This window comes from Penaeus monodon, chromosome 15, assembly GCF_015228065.2.
Source record: "Penaeus monodon isolate SGIC_2016 chromosome 15, NSTDA_Pmon_1, whole genome shotgun sequence".
Classification (NCBI taxonomy): domain Eukaryota; kingdom Metazoa; phylum Arthropoda; class Malacostraca; order Decapoda; family Penaeidae; genus Penaeus; species Penaeus monodon.
Window position 1 is genome coordinate 5,323,047 of NC_051400.1, and position 287 is coordinate 5,323,333.

At 41.1% G+C, this 287-nt stretch overlaps 2 protein-coding genes across 2 annotated transcripts in view; one reads left to right on the forward strand and one right to left on the reverse strand.

Moving 5' to 3' along the window:
• Positions 1-281, reverse strand: part of LOC119581710 (RCC1 and BTB domain-containing protein 1-like) — a 2,553-nt gene extending 2,272 nt beyond the window's left edge. Inside the window, exon 1 of the mRNA XM_037929835.1 lies at positions 186-281. Within this exon, the coding sequence (XP_037785763.1) occupies positions 186-264 (79 nt within the window). The 5' untranslated portion in view covers positions 265-281. The remainder of the gene's footprint in view (positions 1-185) is intronic.
• LOC119581709 (RCC1 and BTB domain-containing protein 1-like) overlaps positions 1-287 on the forward strand; it is a gene marked incomplete in the record, with an annotated part of 27,771 nt that overhangs the window by 6,556 nt on the left and 20,928 nt on the right.

Consider the following 287-nt stretch of genomic DNA (forward strand, 5'->3'; position numbering starts at 1 on the left):
GATATTGAGATACCTATTCATCACAACACAAGAAAACCAAACGATATATCCTTAACACAATATGACCAAAAGGAGACAATCTTAATTTTTTTTTTTAATCACAAGAAATCAACCCCAAAAGGAAACATTATTTAAAAAAAAAACAGGGCTCTCTTCCTCTCCCTTCCTCCCTCCTTCTCCCTCACCGAAGACACAGGCCATCCTCATCTTCTCAATGAACTCCGGCTTCAGGAGGCTGAAAATGGGCCACTTGTCCAGCTCCATTTCGGCGGAAGGGAGATCTCTTT